General features: G+C 53.4%; 1 protein-coding gene across 20 annotated transcripts in view; it reads right to left on the bottom strand.

Annotated features, from left to right (window-relative positions):
• Positions 1-21,252, bottom strand: part of MAPT (microtubule associated protein tau) — a 99,932-nt gene that overhangs the window by 13,970 nt on the left and 64,710 nt on the right. For 6 of the 20 annotated variants that reach the window (XM_003997030.6, XM_003997029.6, XM_019818036.3 and 3 more), the window contains 3 exons: positions 16,238-16,293; positions 12,338-12,470; positions 8,213-8,478 (listed from right to left, as the gene is read on the bottom strand). In XM_003997030.6, the coding sequence (XP_003997079.1) occupies positions 8,213-8,478; positions 12,338-12,470; positions 16,238-16,293 (455 nt within the window). Of the gene's footprint in view, positions 1-8,212; positions 8,479-10,784; positions 10,839-12,337; positions 12,471-13,469; positions 13,668-16,237; positions 16,294-18,972; positions 19,279-21,252 lie in introns of all 20 variants that reach the window. The other 14 variants (XM_006940453.5, XM_006940455.5, XM_019818030.3 and 11 more) reach the window with 6 other exon arrangements.

The following is a 21,252-nucleotide window of genomic DNA, read 5'->3' as shown; positions in this document are numbered from 1 at the left end:
TGTTTCTTTAAAATAAAAAGCTATGGGGGAGCCTAGGTGGCTCAGTGGGTTGAGTGTCCGGGTCTTGATTTCAGCTCTGCTCATGATCCCAGGGTCGTGGGATCGAGCCCTGCCTCAGTGTGGACCCTGCTTGGGATTCTTGGGATTCTCTCTCTCCTTCTCTCTCTGCCCTTCTCCCCTACTCTCATGCTCTCTCTCTCTCAAAATATAAAAATAAATAAAATAAAAAGCTATGTATTTTTCATTAGAAAAGTAACATAACATTATGATTTTGAAAAATCGTTTAAACAAAGCAAGAAACGGTTTTCCTGCCACCCTACCACAACCACAATTTCATTTTGTGATATTCCCTTGAAGTCACACATATATAAATCAAACTACCATCATGTACATATAAATGGTGGTAATTACATACAATAATGTATCTTGCTTTAACAAGTAACATCATCTCCTAAGCATCTGCCTTGTCTACAGTCATCAGAAGGATTATTCTGGGCACCTGGGTGGCTCAGCCGGTTAAGTGTCTCACTTCCACTCAGGTCATGATCTCACGGTTCATGGGTTCGAGCCCTGTGTCAGGATCCATGCTGACAGCTCAGAGCCTGGAGCTGCTTTGGATTGATTCTATGTCTCCCTCTCTCTCCGCCCCTTCCGCACCTGTGCTGTCTCTCTCTCTCTCTCTCTCTCTCTCTCTCAAAAAAAAAAAAAAAATTTAAAAAACTTTGTTACGAAATAATAGGTCCTATTCCATTTTGTGATATCTGTGTGATCAGACATTTGTATTGATTCCATTTTAAATAGCAGAAACAGCCTCACCACAAATATCCTTCTGCAAGGAGCTCTTTCCATATTATGGATTATTTCATAGCAGAGTCCCAGAAGTAGAATTTCTGGGTCAAAGTAATAAATACTCTAAAAATTCTCCGTTCACCTCTGCAAGCAGCTTCCTGAAGGGGCTGGGTCACTCTACCCTGTGAGCACCGCTGAGAAAGTCCGTTTCACTGCACAGCTCCCAGCATCAGGCGTGTAAAGAATCGGTCTGCTTTCTTTGACTTAAATAAATGGGGTTGCATCGTTGGCTTATTCTACGTTTGTTTTTATTACAGCGTTGCTCCTTTGCCCCCTTTTTGCTCACAGGTGACTTTTTTCCTACAAATGTTTACATCTTTATATATTCAAAGTCTTCCTTTGTCTTCTCTTCTCTGTTGTTTGTTTTAAAGTATACGTATTTTGAGGAGGAGACAGAGCACTGCGAGCAGGGGAGGGGCAGAGAGAAGGAGACAGAATCCCAAGCAGCCTCCGCCCTGTCAGTGCAGAGCCCGACGCGGGGCTCGAACTCCGGAACCGTGAGATCATGGCCTGAGATCACAAGTGGGACGTGCAACTGACTGAGCCACCCAGGTGCCCCTCTTTTCTGTTTTAAAAAAAATTTTTTTTAACGTTTTTATTTTTTATTTTTGAGACAGAGAGAGACAGAGCATGAACGGGGGAGGGGCAGAGAGAGAGGGAGACACAGAACTGGAAGCAGGCTCCAGGCTCTGAGCCATCAGGCCAGAGCCCGACGCGGGGCTCGAACTCACGGACCGTGAGATCGTGACCTGAGCTGAAGTCGGAGGCTTAACTGACTGAGCCACCCAGGCGCCCCGTGTTTTTAAACGTAAACACCACCCTCATCTGGGGTGAATGGGTTGGAAGAATATCTAACTCCACCTCATCCTTCGCACTGCCGTGCCCCTAACTTAGTGACGAGGAGGCCACTTGAGGCCCCGGGAGGTTAAGTAACCTTCTCAAGTCAGTGGTACAACCACCGGCTACCTACCTACCTGCGTGACAACAAAGTTTCGCCCCAGCGGTCCTTAAGCCGGGGTTCTCATACACCAAGTACAAACAACACTCTCTTGTGAGCCTCAAAATTCTCTCCTGCCAGCAAGGGGCTGCAGGGACAGTGCCTCGGCCCCGGCCTGTGCTGGGGCAGCAAATGGAACAGGCTTTCTCACACGGCTTCTTAAGGAGCTACCGCCGCCCTCTGCATAGTATCTTTGAATCCCGTCGGGCCACCCTCAGGTTTTAAGGAGTGGGACATGAACTCCTTCTGTGGGGATCATTTTTTACTCATCACTTTCCACTGGATAAGTCCCAGAAGCAGACTTTGCCTTTCACAAAGGAATTGGAGCTGTTTAGTATTAGAAAACACACGCAAACACACGGAATAGCAAAACAACAAAATTAAAAGGATAATGGTAAAAGAAGCAGAGGTCATCAGGACTGACAATTAGACATCATTACATTGAACTCCGAGCTTCCTGGAAGCCAAAGCAAAAAGGGAAACTCGATGGGCTACCTAACTCTCCTTATCTGACAATAAAAACCAGTTTTTCAAGGAAGGTAACGTTATTTTCTGAACTAATCCATTTAAAGAGATTCATCAAATGAACAAGTGACATTAAGCAATAATAAGATCTGCAATATACGTACAATTTTTTTTTAATGTGGCTTTTTCTTATTCCAGTCCCACACCAAAAGAAAAAAAGGGCAGCAAGTTTTTTTGTGGGATTTGGCAATAGACGAAGCAGACCTGAATTACTGTTAGTCGTCAAATTAAGTCAACACCCTTTACAGAATGTTAGATTTACAGAAGGGGGATAAAAGAGTTGGCATTACGAAACTGAAATCCTGAAACTTAATTTCTCAGCTAGAACAATATGTGTGATATTGACCCTCAGCCCTGGCCAGACACTGAAAATCCTCATCAAAGGACAGAACCATGTTTTCGAGGCTCCAAATTTTGATCTCAGGGACTCACAGTCAAGGGAGAATTTCCTGTGGTCAGGGTTTGATCCTAGAGGAGAGGCTGGGGTGGAGGGTGACTAAAGGACACGAAGCTGTCCCAAACCCTCACTGGGCCTTGATCTGATCCCGTTTGAGCTCAGAGCTCTCAAGATGCTCCAGATGGCCCAGTCCTCCCCCAAGAGCTCCCAGGCTGGCCCAGTGTCCACTGGCTGTCCCCGGAAAGGCCTGTCTCCAGCATGGCCTGGTGCTTGGTGGGCCCATCTTGGCTCCACTAGGGTCAACATACCCAGTGCGTCTTCAAAACAATGGGATTTATACAAGATTGTTCAGAAAGATGCCATGTGCAGGGGGAGATGCCCAGAAGGTCAGGAAATTGCAGGGCTGTCCCAGGGGAGGGTCCCAGCCCTGTTCTGCAGGACGTGGCACCCTAGCTCAGGTTTAGCTTAGTTATAGCTGGCCCTGACCCAGGAGAGGCAGACTACCCCAGGTGCAAATTGACTTAATTTACTCCGTGTAAAGGTCTCACGTGTCTGCTTTTTAAAAAAAAAAAAAAAAATTTAACATTTGTTCATTTTTTGAGAGACACAGTGAGACACAGAGTATGAGCTGGGGAGGGGCAGAGAGAGAGGGAGACAGAATCTGAAGCAGGCTCCAGCCTCTGAGCTGTCAGCACAGAGCCCGAGGTGGGGCCCGAACCCACGAACTGTGAGATGATGGCCTGAGCCGAAGTCGGACGCTTAATGGACTGAGCCACCCAGGCGCCCCTAGACGTGTCTGCTTTTTAAAATGAGAACTGGGACTTTGTCACTGACTATAATGAATGTTAAAGATACAGACTTCAGTTCTCCAGGATGGAGACAGACACAGCATTCTGTCGTCATCTTGTGGTTGCCTGGAATATTGCAGCCCAAGGCTTTCAAGGCCCTTCAGCTCCTGCAGGTTTCGGTCCTGCCTGGCCGATCCCAGCCACTGGCCTGAACATCCTCAGAGAACGTGACTTTAGCTCCATCTGCTCAGAACCAACCAGACCACCCCATGTTTGGGCCCCCGTGCCCTTTTCCTGCCATGACTTTGTAATCCTTTCCCACCCTTGGCAGCCACGGGCACTGCCTTGGTTCTCTGGAGCAGGCAGCCTTGGCCCTGAGTGAGCTCCACCTCTCCCACCCTGGGCGGTCCCTGGGGCCCCTGTGCTTCCCACTGACACAGAAGGGCTGCTGAGGGCTCTCCGCGGCGTTGCCTTAACCTTGCTGGGCCCTCACCCGCCCGGTTATTCAACTCTGATTCTCCCAACCTCAGTCCCCAGGACCCACTGACCATGGAGCCTGAGGCTGGCTCCCTGCGGGCAGTGCCCTCCTCCTCCTCTGTCCTCTCCTGTCCTGTCAGGGCAAACTCCCAGCTGGTTCACCGCAGACCCAGCAGGGACCTCCCTCTACCGGCTGGCAACCCCCCTTAGCTCTTGTGTAAAGGAACAAAACTCCAGCCTAAGCCCATGTGCCCCTGGCCACCCCAGCCCTGTGACTTCTAGTTTTATTCTGCTTTTGGTCTGAACATCTCCAGGGTGTAGTTTCTCACTGTCTTCCTTCGGCCCATGTGCCTGGCACTCAAAGACCAACGATGGTTCCAAAACGGGCCTGTCCTGTCTTTTCTGACTTGCTGGTGACATATCACATTGCGGGGGACAGTCCATAACACAAGTGACCCTCAGTGATGCTGGTCAAGTGACCCTCAGTGTGGTGACCCTCAACCCTCACTGTGGGGGACCCTCAGTGGTGTGGGGGACCCTCAGTGTGGGGGACCCTCAGTGGTGTGGGTTTAATTTAATTCCTAATATTTAAAAATTTCCCCTTTCAGTTACATGGACTTTCTATGTCCTTCTGTTTTTCTTTTAATGTGGGCTGGGACAAACAGGGCTGGGACAAACCCAGGGCGGGGCTGCAGGACACAGGGGCTGGCCTGGGTGGGGAACGAGCCTACTGAGGCAGGTGGAGGGAATCTGAAAACAGGGTCAGGACTGAAAGAGGAAAAACCGGCCATCAGATCCAGGGTACGCAGGAGACCCTAGTAGTGGGGGTTGAGGCCAGAGGCCAGCAGGTTAAGAATTTGGGGACACTGGGCCTCAGCTTGCACATTGGGAACATCTGGGGAGACTCCCCGGGAGATCCTAATGGGCGGGGGGGAAGGCTCTGGCACCAAGATTTTTCAAACAACCCACCCCCCCCCCCTGCCCTCAGGTGATCCTCTAGCAGTCAGGCGGAAGGGCTGCTCCCCCAGGGAGCTGTATGCGTGTCTGCGTGGCTGGCCTGCCTTCCCGTCTCCCCCAGCCCCTGGTGGATTCAGCTAGTTCGTTAAAGTGGCCAAGTGCTTATCTGCGATTTCAAAAATAATTTCGTTCTGGGACGACTGGGTGGCTCAGTCCATGGAGTGTCCGACTTCAGCTCAGGTCATGATCTCACGGTCCGTGAGTTTGAGCCCCGTGTCAGGCTCTGTGCTGACAGCTCAGAGCCTGGAACCTGCTTCAGATTCTGTGTCTCCCTCTCTCTCTGCCTCTCCCGGGCCTGTGCTCTCACGCACACGCTCTCTCTCAATAAATAAACGTTAAAAAAAAATAATTTCATTCCGGACTCTTCAAGCAATACCTGCTCACAACAGCAAATTGTGAAAACAGAGCGAAGTACAGAGCAGTAAACAGGTGTTTTGCATTTTTTTTCCAACCACTGATTTACATCAATTCTCTGCGGTTTTCAGTCTCTGCAGGTTTGCAAACTGAACCCTTTACCTCCTCCTTCGGTGTGAGCATCTATGCAGGGAGCTGCGTTGTTCTTCAGACTCACAGCGCTGACCCTTTTGCAGCGGAAACACCCACAGAACTTGCTGCATGCAGGACACTGTGGGACGCCACAGGGCCCTCAAAGGTCTCAAGGAGACCTCGGGAGACCTGCAGTCGGGCCTTTCAAAGGCCTTCTCCGTGGATCCCATGTGCCTTCTTCTTTCCTGTTTCTTTTCCCTTCATTCCCCCCCCCCCCCCGCCCTGCCCCCCGCCCCCGGGAGATTAGTGTTGCTCTTTGTCATGGCTGAAGGTTTCTTTGTTTCAGAAAATTTTCCGGTTTTCCATGGGATTTAAGAGAAGCCGTTACTCCTCCCTTTGCCACTTTCCTGCCTCCTCCCCCAAAGAGTCCTGGATAGTTGCCCTGTCCCCTTTAACCCTTCGGTAGACGTGGACAGCTTTGTGCCTGCGCCCCAAATTGGGAGCATTTCCACGCTGAGCATTGGTTGCTGGCTCCCTTCCACTGGACTCCTCTTCCCCCACAGACGGGGCAGTCCTGGGTGCAAGGGGCAGATTCCGGCCCTGGAAGGGTCTCCGGTGGGACATGCTCAGCCCCGGCCCCGAGTTCTCTGCAGAACCGCTGGAGACAGGCCAGGAGCACCCACGCCTTCCAAGCCGATGTCGGAGGAACTCAGGGCTGGTGGGGGTGCAGCCTGAGCTGGTGGGGGTACAGCCTGGGCTGATGCAGGTGCAGCCTGGGGCCAGCAGGAAGAGGTGAGTGTTTGCTGCTGTGTGACAGCCCTCGGGCTGGAGATGCTGATGGTGACAGTTTCTCTCTTGCAGTGACGAGTCATTGTGAGATGCTGGTCACAGCCACCATCTTCTTGTAGGTGCAGGACTGGCAGTGTGGGTGTTTTGTTTTTCCTTTTTCAAAGCGAGGAGCAAACGGTCACTTTATGCCGTGAGAACAGGGCACACACACCAGACGCTGTCGGTGCTGAGGGGCCTGTGCGACCACCAGTGGCCAACACCCCACCACCTTGGAAACACTGTTCCTGCAGATCCCTCTGCCGAGAACCTCCCGGAGGGGCCAGCTTCAAGTCAACACCCCGGCTGCCCCAGCTTCCAGACCCTTCTGGAAGGAGATGGGCATCTTTACAAGGAGCAGCCAAGGCAAACACTGCAGAAAAGTAAACACGGGAAGTAAACAAGGCCAACTCTGTAGACCAAAGACCGGTGGCCATGAGACCCAGGGCTTTACCCCGGGAGGCACCCAGGCCTCCCGACTGGGCAGGACTCTACAGCCCCGGGATGGGAAAGGCCAGGGAGAGGTCCTGAGGCTCCATGGGGACCAAGGCACAGGGTTTCAATTAAGGCACCAACATGGACAGAAAGCCCTGAGACGCCCTCCCCTCACGGTGACCCAGACGCCAGCCAAGAGTGATAAATAACGTCAATACTGCAAAGGCCCCCGCTGTGGGAGGCACATGGTTCTAACTAAAAGGGAAACATTGGTTCCGGATGCCGTAATGCTCCCCCAGCACAGCCAGAGGCTCGTCGCCCCCAAGATGGCCCAAGCCCAGGAGGCCAAACACATCTGTGCTCCTAAGAGTGGAGTCGTGGTCCTCTGTCCCCCATACATGCCACCTCTTCTCCCTTCTCCACTCCCCTTCCTGGTGCTGGAGGGGGAGACAGGCTGTTACGGGCCGACCCGTGTCCCCCCAAATTCATATGCTGATGTCTTAACTCACAGTGCCTCAGAATGCGACTGTATTTGGAGATGACGTCTTTAAAGAGGTGGGCCCCTATCCAGTATGACTGGTGTCCTTCCAGGAAGGAGAGACTGGGACACAGAGGCACCAGAGAAAAGACCACATGAGGACACGAGAAGGCGGCCATCCACAAGCCAAGCAGAGACCTCATAAAACACCGGTCCTGCTGATAACCTTGATCTTGGTATTCTGGCCTCCAGAACTGTGAGGAAATAAACCTCTGTTATATAAGCTGCCCAGTCTGTGGTATTTTCTATGTCAGCCTTAGGACACTCATACAACGGGGGGGCAGGGACATGAAGAGGAGGAAGGGGGTCCAGGTCAGTCCCTATCTCCCACCACCTCACGCCCTTGGACGCTCACGTCTCTCCACCTTTAGGAAACCCAAAGATTTCACGAGCGCCCAACCGGCTCTGAAGAATTGCTTGTTCCAAACGGCACCCCAAATTTCCTCAGAACTGAGGATTTGAGAGAAACCTCACCTAATGTCTAACGAATGCCAGAGGCACTCACCTATAGACTGCTTGCATCATGTTCTAAATATAAGGTTGGGGAACCTCTGAGGGTGCCTCCACTTTGAGAACGCCCAGCCTTTACCCCACGGAGAGACAACCAACCCTGTCGTCTCAGATACTGTCCCCTCAGCAGAGGCCCAAACAGGAAAGGAAAGAACCAGTACTTTCTCTCCCCTGAGCAGGGAAAGCACTCACGGCTTGGTGGGGACGCCCAAACAGAATGGAACCATGACGTGCCGCCTTTCCTTGAAGAGATCCGGGAGGGACTGGGGTGCCATGTGAGGTGAGAGTCCCTGTGGGGGGCACCCACGCGCCTTCTCCTGGTTGTCCTGGGACGGGCACACGCCCAGCCGGCCTCTGAGCGCCCTTACCTTCCCGCCTCCTGGCTGGTGCTTCAGGTTTTCGGTGGAGCCGATCTTGGATCTGACATTCTTCAGGTCTGGCATGGGGACGGGGGCCGTCTGCAGGCGGCTCTTGGCTGAAGATGGCGACTTGGGTGGAGTGCGGACCACCGCCACCTTCTTGGGCTCCCGGGTCGGCGGGGTCGGCAGGGACGGGGTGCGGGAGCGGCTGCCGGGGGTGCCCGGGGAGCCGGGGCTGCTGTAGCCGCTGCGATCCCCAGATTTCCCAGAGTCACCTGGAGAGAGAGGAGGGGGTGAGCCCAGTGCTTGGGGTGGGTGGGAGCCAGCAAAGGCCCGGGGGGGGGGGGGCTGCCTGTCCTGAGGGCCCACTCCCAGACTCAGAGCCAGTTAGGCAGGTGGGAACAAGGCCAGAAGCTCAGCTAAACCAGCAGGAGGCTGTCCTTGCTCTCATTTCTAGAGAAATGTCTCTTCCTCTGGGCCTTGTTGCTTAGGGACCGAGATTCCCTGTTTCCCAGAGAAGCAAGAGAGTGGTCACCAAGGACCACCCAGTAGCCTTCCCCGAGGGGACCATCTCTGCCCCACGGCCCTGGAGTCAAGAGAGAGATTCCAACACGCTGTGTGGTCCCAGAGAAGTCATGTTCCCTCTCAGAGCACAGGGGCCTCGACTCAAACAGGGAGAGAATTATAATGACGCAGTGAGGGGCGCCAGGCACGGATGCCTGTAGATGTGCTTTGTAAAACCAGCACAATTCTACATGGCCCTTCCCCGAGTAAGGGTGACACAGTGACAGGACCAGGGGGGTGCCCTTGTCTGGGTCTGTTAGACCCTTTGCCCACTGGGTGGCTTCTAAGCTGTTCAGCAAGTTCAAGGCCTCTATCCCAGCAGGCCCCTGCGCGCACTCCCTGACTCCTCTGTGGTGAGTGGGGTCGGCGAACGTACGCCTGCTTCGTGGCCACCCGTCTCTAGCTCTCCAGACAAGCCACGCTGCCTCGTGCCGCTGTGCCCTCCCCAACAGCCCCTTCCCCCGCTGCGCCCATGCGCGGTGATCCCTGCGCCTTTGCAAACTTTTAGGAAGGCTGCTGGGACTGTTCTCTCCCCAACAGACTCAGTCCTGGGCTCCCTAGCAGCTTCCCCCCTGCACTTCCCATGCCCCTGTCCACTCCATAGTTACTATTCCCTCTGCCCCATGAAGCAGTGTTTCTCCAAGTGTGGCCCAGGGGCCCCTGCATCAGAACGTCCAGAGTCTCGAGTCAGAAATGAGACCCATAGGATGCAGATCCCTGGGCCCGTCCAGACCTGGCATGACGGAGCCTCCTGGGCTGAAGGCCTGTACTATGGGTTCTTCCCAAGCTCCCAGGAGAATTCCTTCTTCTTCTTCTTCTTCTTTTTTGTTAATGTTTAGTTATTTTTGAGAGACAGAGAGAGCCCCCACTCGCGGGGGAGGGGCAGAGAGAGGGAGACAGAATCCGAAGCAGGCTCCAGGCTCTGAGCTGTCAGCACAGGGCCGCACATGGGGCTTGAACTCGTGAACCATGAGATTGTGACCTGAACTGAAGTGGGACGCTCAACCCAGTGAGCCACCCACCCAGGTGCCCCCCAAGCTCCCTGGAGACTCCTGAGCACAATGGAGTCTGACAGCCACGGGGCTGAATGCTGTGCCGGTGTGAGGGCCCGGCTCCCCTCAGCTTTGGGGGTGTCTGGGCTCTACGGCCGCCTCCAAGCTTCCCAGATCCCTTGGCCCCTTGCGCCAGGAACCTTCTGTACCAAACAGGGACCTGTAGGCTCCAGCCTGGAGAAGGATGGCTCTTGGTTGAAAGCATCATGTGGCAGCAAAAAGGCGACTTCTCCCATCAAGAGGACAGCCACCCCCATTTTTTTGAGTTTGAATTTCCACATCTGTTGGATGTTCCTAATGTCATCAAGCTCTGGTAACAGGACAGATGAAGCTTTTTTTTCCCTCCTTTTCCACATGGGGAAACAACAGACAGGGCCTCTGCTCCAGGTTCAGCCCCCTGTCCCGCCCCCCGCCTCCCAACCCGGCCTCCAGGCACACAGGCTGATCACTGGGGCTTGGTGTTAGTTACAAACCCTTTCTGCGCCACGTAATTGCACATTGACCGTGGGCAAACCACTCAGCCTCCTAAGCCTGTATTCCCATCTGGAAAATGGGGAGTGCGGTCACAGCCCACAGTGCTGATTTGAAGGCTGGATGTAGTAACAGGGGGGAGTGTTTAATACATGTGTGTTTAATAAATGCCCACAGGAATTTCACACCTAAACCTTGGTCCAAGCTTACAGCACCCACCAGCAGCTGGAGACACATGCTCCCTGCCCCCACCAAAGCCTCAGCTGGAGTAAACGAGAACACGCAGGAATAAAAAGGCCCATCAGACAGACACATCTGCATATGCCACACACGAGGAGCAGGAGTTCTGACGGTTCTGCGTTCAGGTTCAACGTGTGAAACGCACGTTTCAGAAGCAGGTCCTCTCCCCTCCGCTCTAAAAACCTAAGCCAGCAAATGGCCACACACGAAAAGCAAAGTGCCCCAGGGGGCACTCAAAGCGGCCTCAGAATTACCTCGCTCAGATTTTGCCCCTGCAGGGGGTGGTTTTCTCTGCACTTGCTTGGTAGCTTAAAAAGAAAAATCCACAGGAAGCCTCATTATAATGAAGCTTAAACAGGGCCTCAGTGAGCTCATCATGCTGTCTGTAGGCACCAGCCATGCCCAGCCAGGCCAGACGGCAGAAGCGAGCCGGGCAGGGAATGTGCTCAGGGAGCAGGGGTCCCGACTGGCAGGAGACAGGGCGATGTGGCCCGCAGGGGAGATGTGCGCACCAGGAAGCTGCCACCCCAAAGCAGGTAAGACCAGAAGAGAAATGCATGTTCCCAGCTGTGTGAGTCAACTAGCTTAAGGCCAAGTAAAGAAAAGCAGGATCAAAATCACTTTCAAAATCCAATCACAATTCTGTGAATTACCCTTGTTATCAAATGAATTACATCCAAGGAGAAACAACCAATGCGTGTTAATGAGCAGCCGTCCTCTTAGGCACCACCCCAGGGCAAAGCAGGCAAACACCACAGCAAAAACACACACACACCGAGGGCTCCGAGCTCCCTGCCTGGGCCAGCGCAGGGCGGAGAGACCACTGACTAGTCCAGGCCTCTCGAGACCCGTAAAACATCCACAGGCCCCTGAGCACCTCCTTAAAGCCAACACAGGCCAGATGCCCCTTGAGTTGTGCAGAATCCAAACCCAGTTGCCTGAGACAGACCCCCGGGGGCTGTGGGAGAGCCTGGCTGTCTCCCATCCCCCAAAGAAGGCAACTCTACACTTTATAGCACCACTAGGAGCAGGAGCGGAATCGCTCCCTGCCTGGTTCCCCAAACTAATTGGGTTTACTCACACGGGCACAGGGGATCGGGCAGCGGGCAGGTGCTCTGCCAAAGGGCCCACTCCCAGCAAGTTCAAGTGTGCAAGGGCCACACCCAATGTGAGGTCACCCATAGTGACCTATCCAGAGACACGGAGCCACACGTCTCACTAGAGGGCTGAAAAACACCTCCTGGGGGCCCGGGACTTGGGGGTTAGAGAACCTCAGCCAATCTCCTTTCCTGCCACTGTTTTATTTTTTTAATTTTTTTTGACGTTTATTCATTTTTTGGTAGAGACAGAGCATGAGTGCAGGAGGGGCAGAGAGAGAGAGACACACAGAATCCAAAGCAGGCTCCAGGCTCTGAACTGACAGCACAGAGCCCGACGCGGGGCTCAAACTCACAGACCGTGAGATCATGACCTGAGCCGAAGTCGGACGCCCAACCGACTGAGCCACCCAGGTGTCCCATCCTGCCACTGTTAATCACGCGGCTGCATTCTCCTCATGCTTAAAGTGAGCTGCTTAGACTTATTCATACAAATTCTTAGGGTCTTGATTTCTTCACTGATTAAAAGTGGGGATTCAATGAGCTACCTCGGAAAATTGTCAAAAGGATTACAAGGAAAATGAGCATCTGGCGGTTAGTGAACTGTAGGTGCCCGTCAGCTACCAGAAGTGGCTGTCAGGGGCCTTCGGAGAGGAGGAGGGCACATGCTGACAGCTGCCCCTGACGTGGTTCCAGAATGTTCTTCTTACCGGTGCCCGGTGGGGTCTTTGGGGAGGGCGTGGTTTTCGCTGGAATCCTGGTGGCATTGGCCTGGCCTTTCTGGCCTGGAGGGGCCGCTCCCCGGGGTGTGGCGATCTTCGTTCCAGCTTTACCGTCCGCCCCCTGTGAACCGAAGCACGGCACAGTGGTTTTTACGATCGGGGAAGGTTACTATCACCTAGAGTCAGTGCCAGTCCCACTCAACCTCCTCGATTCAAAATGAGGCTAAGATCCAAAACGACCCTTCGCCTACTAGGATGCGACAAATGTCTTCTACAGTCTCATGGGTTTGCCGGTACACCAACCCACAGCCCCACCCAAACGCCACATGCCCTGACTACCATTTTCCACAACAGGCATCAGCATGAGTTGTGCTAACGTGTTCCATAAAAAACACAACAGGGCTTATAGTGAGGATCAACTCTTTATCCACCCAGGGCCCATCATGGGCAGGACACTCCTATATGGACAGCCACTTTCTGATTCTCTGTAGGGATTTATTTTTCTGACTGATGGTGGTTGGTTTCACCAGAGAGCCGCGGAGACACCGATGAACCTGACCTCGAGTGCTAACAGAGCTAGGTCATTGTTTTCTTCTCTCCCAAACAGCCCTCAGGTTTCAGTGACTCCTGAGTGTGCTGAGAGCCTTTGGCGGGGTGAACACCAGCACCAATCAGCCCACCGGCCAAAGGTCCAGAGCCCCCAGGCACAGCCTGCTGACTGCGGGCAGTTACTGGCTTTGACCTTGACACATAACGCAAACTCAAAAAAGAAACGGACATTCACCAAAGACCACAAGATGGTTCAGCAGAGGAGTGACCTTGTGGGACAGGCATTGCTGTGTCCAACCCAAATGAGGGCAATCTGGAAGCTCTCTCCGGTGCCAAAGGGCGGGGATTTTCAAATCCCATGGGGTGCTGTGGGGGCTGCTCTGAGGGACTAACGGAAGTGGAGAAAAATGGTGCCACGCCCCCCTTTCCCCTTTCAACCAGACTTGTCTTTGCTCTACACGGTGCTTCCAGGTAAGAGTTTATCCGAAGGAAGGTCTTTGTGGCTAAAAACAACACACATCTGAAAACCATATGAGAGCAGCCTGATTCTTTTCAAAGGCGGTTTCCTTACCTTGACTTTCATCTCCTTTGCTCCAGAACTGCCAGTTCGGGGTGTGACAGAAGAGACGTGTTTAGGAGAGGAAGATGACTCTGGGCACACGGCAGGGCTGGAGGGTTTGATCAAAGGGTCTGAGCTACCAGGAGTGGGGCGTTTGGGGCTAAGGCAAGGCCTATTTTTCAGGGTTTTAGCAGAGGAAGGTGTGGATGTCTTAAACATAAACATAAATAAAATCAAAATAAAAGTCAGCACATGGGGGAGGGGAACAAACTGAAAAAGGACAGTAACTAAAAATAAACATGGCAGGTCATGGTTTAAAGCAGTGATCTCCAAACTGTGTGGATCACGTACCCTTATCCACCCTTCTCGTCCCTAAGAACAGAAAGCAGCCACACACCCTAACGTCCTGATACTTATCAGTGAAATATGTATACTATGATGCCAACATAGGATGTATATTAAAAAACTTATGTATGACAGAACTTTTAAACGAGAAGAGGGAAAAAAAAAAACCCAATGGAAGTTCTAGAATGTTCTTTAGCCCATTGGATCTTCTTGGGCTGCCCCCCACCGCCCCCACTTTGGAGACCACTGGTTTAAAGGTGTTTCATGCCCAAAGAGTTAATGGAGATTGCCAAAGCATATGATTCTTAGGGTGTTTTTCAAGAAAACATCCCCAATGTGTCATAGGTCAGAAGGGCCCCACTTTCTGCTAAATTCCAGGTGAGGAACTCATGCCGGCCTGCTAATCCTTGGCCGCCTTCTGCCACACTGAGAGTATCATGCTTGCTAAAATCACGACTGTGCTCCAAGTCTTAAAGATTCTGTCTCATACCTCAGGTCACACACACACACACACACTTTCTGATTAACGTCTCAAACAAAACGTATCTTAACACTATCTGGTGAATCTTCATCTGGCCAGTGTTCACTCTTGAACACACTCTACCTAAGGATACAGCCTGGTCAGTGGAGCAGATGACCTTACGGACGGAGCTGCCCCTTGGAGGACAGGGAAACTGATTGATGATTGCTTGTCCTAACTGGCTCTGGGGTACTCTGACTGGGAAGCTTGGTCGCCTGGAGGAGGTGAGCTGGGAGGAGGAGGGGTCACACCTTCAGGCATAAAACCCAGAGGCCTAGTCCAGATGTGTTTCAGAGAGGAAGTCAGAACTACCAAGCAGGGTCCTGACCACAGACTTCATTAGGCTTCTTGGTTGTGTTTCCTCATTGGCCTTGGACCCCCATCCCCCCAAATGGCTGAGGCCCTCTGTGCCAGCCAGCCATGGTGAGGAGGAGGCCTGAGGGGTGGGGAAAGGTGTGGGGGGAGGGACACAGGCCGAGGTCCTGGAGCTGGTGACAAGGAAGGTTGCGGGTGGGTACTCCTCCTCCTCCAGCTGCACAAGCCCCCTTCTGCCAACAGCACTCCCCACCTGGCCAAGGTTCCTGAAAGAACTGACCCTTCGGTGTCCAGGGCGGGGATGTCTTACCCAAGTGTGCAAATGCATGAAGAAAGGAAGGCATGCACGCATGAGGCTGGGATTCCCCTAATGTGCATCACGACTGCCTAACAGCTATGGCCTAGGGCAGCTCCCAGCTGCCTCATCAGGGGGTCTGGTGATGGCAAACCCTGACTTCCTACAGGGCAGGCAAAACACATGCCACCCAACTCCTAGGGCTACACTCGGCATCTGAAGACCCCATCGAGGCTCTGGGACAAGTTAGGACCCAGACGCTTCAGGCAGAATTTATACTGGAAATTTTAGATGCCTTTAAGAAAACTAGGTCTTCACCTAGAGCCACAGGGGGATTTTCTTGGGGAAACCTTACTGTCCAGTGACAGAAGAATTTTCCAGGATGCAAAGTCATTAAGGGAGGAAACTACAACTGACAGAAAGCCCTGAGAAAGCCAGCATGGCCGTGGATGCATTTTTGGTGGGAGCAGGAGCTTCATTCACGGTTCCTCGGGTTGGTTTCTGAAGACCGACCAAAGCTTACATCAAACTGGCCCCATGGCAAGATTTCAAGATGGCGTCTACTGCACCCCGTGTCCACTTGGCATTTAGGGGCATGTATCGCGTTTCCCTCCTCGACTATCCTTCCCAGCGTCCGTCAGCCCCTCCTGGCACTCCACACCAAGCAACCAACCCATCTGCTTAGAGTTCTGAAAGCATGCATCATTTCCTCATGCTTCCGGGTTTTGCTGTGCTGTTCCCACCCCTCAGAATGCTGCTCCCACCTCTGCCTCGGCAACCCTCTTTTACCTTTCCTTCACGGCCTACCTCACTGGTCCTCTTTTCTTGGGCTTTTCCAGAACCCTCCACCTTAGGTGAGAGGTCACTTCCTTGATCAATACTCCCTCAGCCACCTGAGTAAATGATATTCTCTAAACACCTTAAATGTGTGTGTGTGTGTGTGTGTGTGTGTACATATGTTTGCTGATCCTAGATCTGCAGTGGGTAGTGTAAGATTCAAACTTCACTGCAGAAAATTCAAATGTATCTTCGTTTACTGTGAACATCGCGTTTCAATTCTGCTAATGGCATTGCGGTTAGGAGCTCTTACTCATGAACCTGCCGACCGCCCTTCCCTGGCAGAAGCATCAAAATGGATAAATGCTGGAACTTGAAAAGTTTGCATGAAACTACAAAGCACTTTTAATGACAGTCATCCTTCCGCGGCAGATGCTCTGCACGTGTTACATATAGAAATTAATTCAGACAAGCATGGCTTCTCGATAAACTGGATGTTGGCAGAGGCTCACGGTTTCATCAGCTTACCTTGGCTTTTTTGTCATCAGCTCCCGTCCCATCTCTGCCTTTACTGACCATGCGAGCTGATAAGATACAAAATGAGAATGTAAGTTACCCCCATTTGCACAGCTCCCAGAAAGAGCCGGACGTAGTCAACGCTGATTTCTCGGGATCAGTGCAACGTGTTTGGTTCAGCTGTGCTTGGTGGGCATTCAGTTGATTTTCTTTCCCCTTCAATCTGTCTCTCGTTGTTAGTATCAACACAGCACACTGGGATCATTGCTTGGAGCAGGCTGGCCGAGGGTGGGGACATGCAGAGGGGGCGCAGTGAAAACTTGTTCCAGGCACACGCGGACACGGGGGCAAATCAGGATCGGAGACAGCGCAGACCCATCTCACGGGCTCCTTTCCTGTCTTAGCCAGGGTCAACCTCCTCCAGCGGGGACCACCTCCATGCCAAGGAGGGGCATTTGGAGGCCCCAGGGCCACAGATGGGGAAGCTCAGCTATGCTCCGACCTTCTGTAGGACCCCCCCACCACGCTCATGCTGTCACCCAAGGGTCAGGGTAAGTGAGTTGTCTGCCCAGAGCCTGTCCGTCACTAATGGAGGCTACAGTCGCCAGCCCCAGCTGCCCCCTGACAAGCCCACTCCACACCAGCCCGGGAAGGTCTTGCTGCCACCTACAGGCCCTCCCAAGGGGAGGAAAATTTCCATTGTCCAATGGAAATCCTTGCCATTTTCCCAAATTAGCTACAAACTAGTTACTGTCGAACAGCTCAGCAGATCATCTCTGGAGTTTGGAAACAAAACACTGCCGGCTTCTGTGTGTAAAAGCCGCACCCCTTGGTGAAACCACACGTCCACCGGCACCATCTCTAACCCATCTTTTCCTTCGGTTGATGTTCTTTGTTGACAATTGAGGATAGATTTTCATCTTTGGTTTCAATATCATATTCCCCCTGCCAAAAGGCCAATGGGGTCTCTTGGAGGTTCACACTGGCTACTGGAGCCTGGATTTCTAGAGTGACCCGAACTGGTGATCTAGCCCAGAGATTTGCACAACATACTGCTCAGCAGCACCACTGGGACAGGTTGAAAAAACACAGATTCCTGGGCCCACCCAAGACTCGTAAGCGTAAGGTGGGGCTTAGGAATATGCGTTTTCATAAGAGACCCAGGTAGACTGGATTCACATCTTTTGCCCAAATCAACCACGGCCACCATGTCACAACAAAAGCAGCTAGCTGCTAGATATGCACTTCCCAAATCGGGTGCTACTGAACGGGTCCTCTTCCAGGAGATGTTAGCAGGTGGGATCACATAAATTTGGGAAATCCATACTCTGTATCTTTCTCAGAGGGTCATAATGTGCAACTGAATATTAAAGGTTCTGACAAGTCCTGCAGCAGCAAACCTCGCTTCACTTGGCTTAGCCTGTTTTTCCCAGACTAATTGGACCATGGAACTCTTTTTCCCCTGGATACATCTATCGATAGCCAGTGTTCATTAAAACACCATTTCAGGAAACGCTCTTATAATCTGCCGCATCACAGGTATTTGTCCCCTAGTATTTTGGAATTTAGGGTATTTTAAAATAAGATATATGATTTCTTTTTTTGGTCTTCAACTTTAAAACAGGTTCCTTTATCGACAACATTTCTAAGTTCTCTTGACAAGTAAAATCTAATAAAAATCGAATAGAGGTTTGCAATGGGTGGCTCAAGTAACACCCAGTTCTGGGCCCTCCAAACACGCGAGAGGTCCTAAAGGTATGAATGCGCCCAACTTGTAGCCTGGAGGCCTCCTCTGGCCTCCTCGTCTTCCTGACAGGACACAGAGACCCCAACATGGGGGAACCTCCCCTCCCACCTCTCCGGCTCCCCAAGGGCTGCTCTGGTAGAGTGGGCTGGGGCTGAGGCCCCTGCAATCCCAGCACAGGGTTCCCCGGGCTCTGCCGAGGGCGGGGGAGGAGGAGAAGATTCGGGACAGGAATGTTTGTTTCTGCTCATTGTCTCCCCTGCCACAAGGCAGGGCGGGTAAGGGTGGGGGCTGTTAAACCGAAGGCTCAGCACAGGCTCTCGGCTGCCCCCAAATCCTCATACGTGTGTCGTGTGCTGTATGTGATGTGTTGTCCGCTGACAAGAGCAGCACAGGCCAGGCTCACGGCCTCTGTGTCTCTGGGCTCGGAGAACCTTCCAGAAGGTGCTGTGCTGACCAGGGAAGAGTGTGACGTGCACAGCAGACCCGCCCGGATTGTGAATGTGGCTCTGTCACTTACTGCTTGGTGGCCCTCAGCAAGTTACGTTCCCTCTCTGAGCCTCACTTTCCTCATTTGCAGAGCGGGGCTCCTTGTGCCCCCTTGGAAGGGCTGGGAGGGTTCTAGACAATGAATTTAGGGCACATAAGTGAACCGGCTATTATCCGCCCTGGGGAGGGCGGCACGCCGACCAGCTGGGGGCTGGAGGACCGTTGTAATTCAAGTGGCCAGAGAAACGAACCGGGCGGAAAGCGCTGGGCGGGTGTTGGTGACATGCAACATGGCGGGCAAGCGTGAGACCAGCACGTGCTACCAGAGCCTGAGGGGCAGGAGGAGGCCACGGGAGGGTGCGCAGCAGTGCCCGGCTGGTCGGTTGAGTGGTTCTCTCTGGGAACCTCGGAAGCAGCAGGACTCAAGGAAGGGCCGGAAGCTTGGTGGCAGTGCCCGCAGCCTGGGTGGCACACGAGGTCACCGGGAAGGAGCGAAGGAGCCCAAGACACAGACCTTTGAGTTGAGGCACCCGGCTGATGGGCTTCCCTGGCAGAACAGCTGCAGGCTGCTTTTCGGACGGTTCTGGAAGGTCCGACTTTTTTGTGTCCTCTCCCTCAGAAGGGCCCTGGGGCTCTTGCTCCTCTCCAGGGGGGCCGGGAAGTGCAGCCCCTTCCAAATCCACCTCTGAACGTGCCTGTTCCTTCTGCACGTTGGCTTTGATTTCCACGTGGAAGGTGAACCCGGGGGGCGTGTCCTGCCCTTCCGCCGTGGGCCCTGCACCGGGCCTGGGGGGCTCTGAGGCCTCGATCTCTGTGGAAACTTGGGAGAGGAAATCGACAGGGAGACGGATGGCACCCTCAGCTGCGAAGCCGGACAAGCCAGTGGCTCCTCTGGAAACTGTCTGGGGGGGTGGCCCGCCTCGGACTGGGGAGCTCTGCAGACCTGGGGCGACGTGGGAGCGAGGGGAGTCCTGGGGCGAGGACTCGTCCACATCGCGGTCTTCATCGACATCCTTGCCCCCCCGCCTCTCTTTGCCATGGTCCCCCTTCAGAGGTGGCCCCTCCTGGCGCAGATCTCCCACAAGCTGGTACTCCAGTAGCTCCGCGTCACGACGACTTCCCTCTGTGTCCTCTGGTTCTGTCCCTGAAGGCTGGTGTGTGGCCTCCCTTGGGCCATGAGGCAGGATGGGGGCCCCGGGCGCGTGCTGGCGGGGCAGACCTGGGGTGCCCAGGTCGGCGGCCTCACCTCTCTGGTGCCCTGGCTCCCCAAGGAGGATCTCCTGCACAACCTTGACACTCCCAGGCTCAGTCTGGAGATATCCAGGGGAGGTGGGCTTCGGAAAGGCCAGACCCCCCTCGACCCCATCCCCTGGTTTTGGTCCCCACCCCTGGTGGGGCTCCTGAGGGCCACCTGTTGGCGAAGGCGGTTGGCAGATGGGAGGATGCTGGGAATGGTGGGAGACCACTAGGACAGGGGTCTCTGGCTGTTTCTCCCCCACAGGCAGCATGGAGGCCCCGGAAGCTTCTCTGCCGTGGTCAGGCTGATCCTGAGAGCTAAACACATTGGCCAAGGGCCTCGAAGGTACCTCCCTCTGCTGGCTAGAAACTCTCAACTCCTCTGGGTTTGAAGAGGCAGCAATGGCAAATGGTTGGCAAGGATGCATTAATTGTTTAAGAGAAGGAACGCGCTCTTGAAATAAGAAAAGGACGTTTAAACAGCATCACGAGGCCAACTAACAAAGAACGAGGAATGCGGGCTCTGGGCTCATCTTTGTTGTTTTCCTTTGCTCAGAATGAAAGCTCTATTGGCTTACCTAACACTGACTCATTGGGTGACACTGGGTGAGCACCTCCCCTCTCTGTGCCTCAGTTTTCTCATCTGCAATAGGGGTGCTGGACCTGGTGACCTCTACGGCCCCTGTGGCACCAGCATTATCCCTCTGTCACCGGCTCTGGGTGGCCTCGGAGCACGTCAGCATCCAGGGCTGCCTTGTGCTGAATCCGCTAGGCCACAGAACCTTCTCCTTCTCTCCAGGGACACTGAGCTTCCTGAAGATTCTGGCCTCTAGATAGGACCTGGCTTGAGTGCCCCAAGAATCTCTTTTTTCTCCCTCTCTCTGTGTTTCCCCTTTTTGCAAAAATGAAACCAGCGGGTGCCCCTAAACCAACCCAGCCTCAAGCTCCACGCTCTGATAGATTTGGAAAATCCAAAATTTATCGTCATCAGGAACCGTAAGGGTCCTATACACAGAAGCACAATTCAGATTTATCTGGCTCAGGGGTCAAGTACGGGCCTTTTGCATAAGGTGCAGCAGACCACTGTGGCCGTAAAGGGTCCTGCGTGACAAAGACCTCGCCAGCCCGTGAGACCACCGCATTCACATGGTCACACAGCTGGCGGTTGGTGGAGGTCACGTCACCCTCTCTGGCTCATCCCGGTGGCGTTCACGCGAACCCTCCTTAAAGAACCTGACCGTGTACTAAGGACAGGAGAGGCATGCCCTGTGGTACTCCTAATAAACATCCTTTTTTTTTTTTTAATTCCCACCCTTTAATCCTCCCATATGGTTCCAGCAGGAAAGCCCATACAATTCCTCTAAACGAAACCTAGAACCCCAAAGATTCGGGGGACTGGAAGAGCTGAGAGGAGGGTGGTGGAGAATGCATGTGCGGTTGTGGACGCACGGCTAACACATGCCCGCCTTCTCTCCCCACCTGGGCAGAGTCTGTAGCTGCCTGTTGGCTCGCCTCCACCCCCACCCTGACACCAGGGCCTCGTGATCACGATCTCATT

This window comes from Felis catus, chromosome E1 (assembly GCF_018350175.1).
Source record: "Felis catus isolate Fca126 chromosome E1, F.catus_Fca126_mat1.0, whole genome shotgun sequence".
Lineage (NCBI taxonomy): Eukaryota > Metazoa > Chordata > Mammalia > Carnivora > Felidae > Felis > Felis catus.
This window is presented reverse-complemented; position numbering and strand designations above follow the sequence as displayed.